Source organism: Talpa occidentalis, unplaced genomic scaffold (genome assembly GCF_014898055.3).
Source record: "Talpa occidentalis isolate TD23 unplaced genomic scaffold, MPIMG_talOcc4v2.1 talOcc4.5, whole genome shotgun sequence".
In the NCBI taxonomy this organism is placed as follows: domain Eukaryota; kingdom Metazoa; phylum Chordata; class Mammalia; order Eulipotyphla; family Talpidae; genus Talpa; species Talpa occidentalis.
The window spans coordinates 96,342,247-96,346,369 of record NW_023604861.1 but is presented as its reverse complement, the minus strand read 5'-3'; the positions used below and the strand labels follow the sequence as shown (position 1 = coordinate 96,346,369).

At 51.5% G+C, this 4,123-nt stretch overlaps 1 protein-coding gene across 1 annotated transcript; it reads left to right on the top strand.

Moving 5' to 3' along the window:
* The first annotated feature begins 1,021 nt into the window (after window positions 1-1,021).
* On the top strand, window positions 1,022-3,792 carry IL1F10 (interleukin 1 family member 10). The gene is made up of 4 exons (XM_037528879.2): window positions 1,022-1,059; window positions 2,805-2,890; window positions 3,148-3,275; window positions 3,552-3,792. The coding sequence occupies exons 1-4, from the start codon at window positions 1,028-1,030 to the stop codon at window positions 3,762-3,764; spliced, it is 459 nt and encodes a 152-aa protein (XP_037384776.1). The 5' UTR covers window positions 1,022-1,027; the 3' UTR covers window positions 3,765-3,792.
* Window positions 3,793-4,123: the final 331 nt, after the last annotated feature.

Genomic DNA, 4,123 nt, shown 5'->3' with positions numbered 1-4,123 from the left:
TGGCTCTGGATTTCTTTCCATGCTAGATTCTAGAATGGTCTTTCTGAAGGTGGTCATTGTAGGGAAGGCTCTGGGGCAAGCTAGTCCAGGGGAGGAGCAGGGCTGTGAGAAGCTTTGGGGTCTGGGGCTTATATGGAACACCAGCTTAGTTTAAATAGCTCACCCTCAAAAACACAGGCCTGCATCTCAAGCCGGTCTTATTTATTTATTTTTTTTAAAGATTTATTTATTTATACAAGCACTGGGTACAGTCAGAAACGCGGGAGGGTGAAAGAATTCACCAGAGCCAGAACGGGGAACAGAACAGGCAGACCGATGAGAAATACACTGCTGAGGGGAGCAGCGGGCGGCAGGAGAGGTCTGCGGCAGGAGAAGTCTGCGCGCCATGTGGGACCCTCGCCCAGTGGCAGGGATCGAACCAGCGCTGCAGAGGCTGCGGGCAGCCCCACACCCCAGTGCTCAACCGCTGCGCCACTGGGGAGCGGGGAGGCCCTCAAGGCGGTCTTATTATCTATCTGGAACAGAAAGGAGTTTAGTTGGTCTTTCACAGTCTTGGCAGACCCTGAGAATGATGCTTTCTAATTGCAGGGAGCCTTCTGAGTCCTAACCCCCTGGGAGGGAGAGGCGGGTGAGTGTGTGGTGACTCTGGAGCCAGATGAGATGTGGGATGGGATTTGAGCCAGGCTCATCTTCAAACTATAAGGCTGGCACAGCCCTGGGAAGTCCTCAGCTAGATGATTTGCGGGAACCTATTCTCAGGTCTCCCAGGGCTAGTGCCAGTATGCAGCTTACAGCCTCACACCCCTGTCAGACTTGCTCCCAGGTGGCCCCAAATGAGGGAGAAGCTGAACTTGCTAGACTGGGGGAGGCTGGACTGACAGATAAGTGCCCACTAGAACCTTTCCACCCTGTGATTGAGTGATTAGGGCCTCAAGGCCTCTGGCTTCCTTCTCCATCCCCTGCCTTCATTAACATTCTTCTCTGCTTCCCCTCACCAAGGACCGTTCAGTTGCTTCTGACTGTAGGAATGTGCTCCCTCCCTATGGCAAGATACTACATGTAAGTTTCTGGACCCCTCCCTTTCCTAATCAGTGGGTCTGGGATGACTTGGGAAAAGGGAAAGAAGCTGAGTCAGAGGAATGAGGCTCCTTCTCATCTTGGAAATCTCCAGCGCCCCATCATTAAGCTTAATCATCATCAGGATAGTAATGGCTCTAGGTCTGCAAGATGCCAGGCCTTCTACCACCTTGCCTTCATCCTGGGAAATCTACAAGGGAAGCATTACTAAGCCAATTTCATAGATAGGGAAACTGAGGCTCAATGAGGTTGAATAAATTACCTGATACCACACAGAGCCTGGACTCAGACTCTACGTTCTCCACACTGACACGTCCTCTTGTCTCTACAAACTCAGAGACAGTTTTGGATCTCAGTGACAGCATCTTTACATGCTGACCTCTGTGGCTTGTACTCCCAGTCTGAGATTCCAGCTCTTACTTGCATCCGATCTCATATGACATTTAAGTCTTTGTTTACCATGCTATTGAGAGTGATTGTTGTTATAAATGACCTCAAGCCCTTTGAGGAATGAGATGAAGCATAATAAAAATAAAATAGGATTGACCTCTGGGATGCATTTCCTCAGTTGCTCATGGGTCTGTCTTGTCCTGGACACTGCGGGGGCGGGGGGGTGCAGTGTCAGTTTGGGTCTCCAGGACCTTAATTTGACTGGGAAGGCAGGACTCAGGTGCACCAGGCACACACGTGCAAAAGAGATGGCAGCTTTTTGGGGAATTGAGCTTGGGCCTCATCTCCAAAAAGAATATTGCTGGCACATGAGTTCTCGCCAGGTCCTTGGCATCCAGGTTCAAGAGCCAATGGTTGTTGGCAAGGCTGCGCTCTTCAGATCTTCACTTTTATTGAATAAGGGAACCTGCGTTAACACTCACAGTCATTAGCTAAAGGTATTATCATTAGTTATTAAGGGAGAAGAACCTCCTGGAGGTGGTGGCATTGGCCCAGAGGTGGCTGGGATACCACAGGCCCTGAGATAGGTTGATGGGTATCTTTGGAACCAGCCAGGTGACTGAGCTAATAACCTCATGACTTTGATGTTGCACATGCTCATCACGGCCTCTGCCCTGCACAGGTGTTTACTCTTCAGTGTTCATTTAAGCATTAAAGTCACAGCCAACCCCCAAATGACTGTCATCGGGTCTCTGCTGACCTTGTAAACCTGACAGTCAGAACATGGCTCACCCTGGGGCACCCCTCGCCTGCAGGAGTGTGGCTGTCCAGCACACTTACCGTCACATAGCATGCTTTTCTTCTTATCAAAAGCCTTTAGAATATCTGAAAAACAAGCCGCTCTTATTATACACTCCATTAATCCTTTGACTGAAGAGAATAAACATCTATGAAAAATTGGGGGAGCCCCAGCAAAACAAGGTAAAGCTGACTGTATCCTGGAGACAACTGACCCCCATGAGGAAGTTTCTCATCAAGGGCATGGAAAAGGGTTGGCAAAGTCAGGAAAATTCTCTTTACCCTTCAGTGGCAAGGCGCTGGCGCCCCTCACTGCCCTGGGCTGACAGGGAAAAGTAGGAGCTTTAGCTTCAGGAAACTGTGAGCCTCAGGAAGCTTCCATTGCCTTAAGACTGACCTGTCTTCACCTGCTCTTGGTGAAGAGCTCTTCTCACCTGTCAAAGAAAGAATCCCCAAATACTTAGTGTGGTGATTCTGAGTGTGGGGGTGAAAGAGCCTTGGGCTCAGTGGTGCCTGAAGGGGCCACCATTCTGTTCCAGAATAAAGGATGCAGACCAGAAAGCGCTGTACTTGAGTGATGGCCAGCTCCTGGTGGGCGATCCTGACGCAGACAACTGCTGTGCAGGTGAGCACCCCGGAACTTGCCCTTGCTCCATCCACTGCAGGACCTCCATTCTCCTCTCCCCTTCCCCCGTGCAGAGCACCTCTCTTAGTGAGGGGATCATGGTCTGAAGGGTCCTAGTTCCCCCTGAAGTCCTCATGTCATGTGGGGTCCAGGGTAGGTGTATACTGTGTATGTTCCTTCCTGCCTGAGCCTTAGCTCAACCCAGAGCCTGAAACTTGGGGCCTCTCACCTACTGGCTCTCCTCTCTTCCCTCCCAGAGAAGATATGCATCCTTCCCAACAGAGGCCTGGACCGCACCAAGTTTCCCATCTTCCTGGGGATCCAGGGGGGCAGTCGCTGTCTGGCATGTGTGGAGACAGAAAAGGGGCCTTCCTTGCAGCTGGAGGTGAGAGACCATGTCCCATTCTGGGGTACCCTGCAGGCCTGGCTCAGCATCCTGGGCACTCTGGCATCTCTATACCCACCTGTGGACTCTTAGCCAGGTCCACGAACCCCTCTCCAGAAGATTCCCACCACCTCCCTCTGCAGCCAGAACTTTGGCTGAAAACGTCAGAAGGTGATTCCCTAAGTAAAGTCCCTCACTGTCAAAGCTCCAGAGGCTTCCAGGGGTGATGTCTCAAGCAGCCCCCTCCTCCTGCAGCTGGCCAATTTGCCCCCACAGGATGTGAACATCGAGGACCTGTACAAGGGTGGTGAGCAGGCCACGCGCTTCACCTTCTTCCAGAGAAGCCTGGGTCCTGCCTTTAGGCTCGAGGCTGCTGCTTGGCCTGGCTGGTTTCTCTGTGGCCCGGCTGAGCCCCGGCAGCCAGTGGGACTCGCCAAGGAGAGTGAGCCCTCAGCCCGAACTAAGTTCTACTTTGAACAGAGTCGGTAGGATGGCAGGAGCCTGAGTTTCAGGCTGGTATCCAGAAAGCAGACTCACCCCACTCAAGGATTGTGGTAGACGGAATAATGACCCCCTAAAGATGTGTACATCTTAATCTCTAGAACCTATGACTATGTTAGCTTACATGGCGAAAGAAAGTTTTCAATTGTGAGGGAGTTAAGGATCGTGGGGTGGTGATTATCTTGGGGGAGCCCAGGAGTCCTCATGAGAAGGTGGCCAAGGTAAGAGACTGAAAGGTACAAGGGGCTAAATTTGAAGCTGGAGGGAGGGGTGTGAGCTGATGAATGCAGATGCTTTCTAGAAGCTGTGGAAGGCAAGGAATTGATTCTTCCCTCTAACAGCCCTGC

Excerpts from the sequence above, each read along its gene's own strand:
- IL1F10 (XM_037528879.2), top strand. The coding sequence starts at position 1,028 with ATGTGCTCCCTCCCTATGGCAAGATACTACAT. Across the intron at positions 2,891-3,147 it reads CGCAGACAACTGCTGTGCAG|AGAAGATATGCATCCTTCCC; the intron begins GTGAGCACCCCG and ends CTTCCCTCCCAG. Across the intron at positions 3,276-3,551 it reads GGCCTTCCTTGCAGCTGGAG|GATGTGAACATCGAGGACCT; the intron begins GTGAGAGACCAT and ends TTGCCCCCACAG.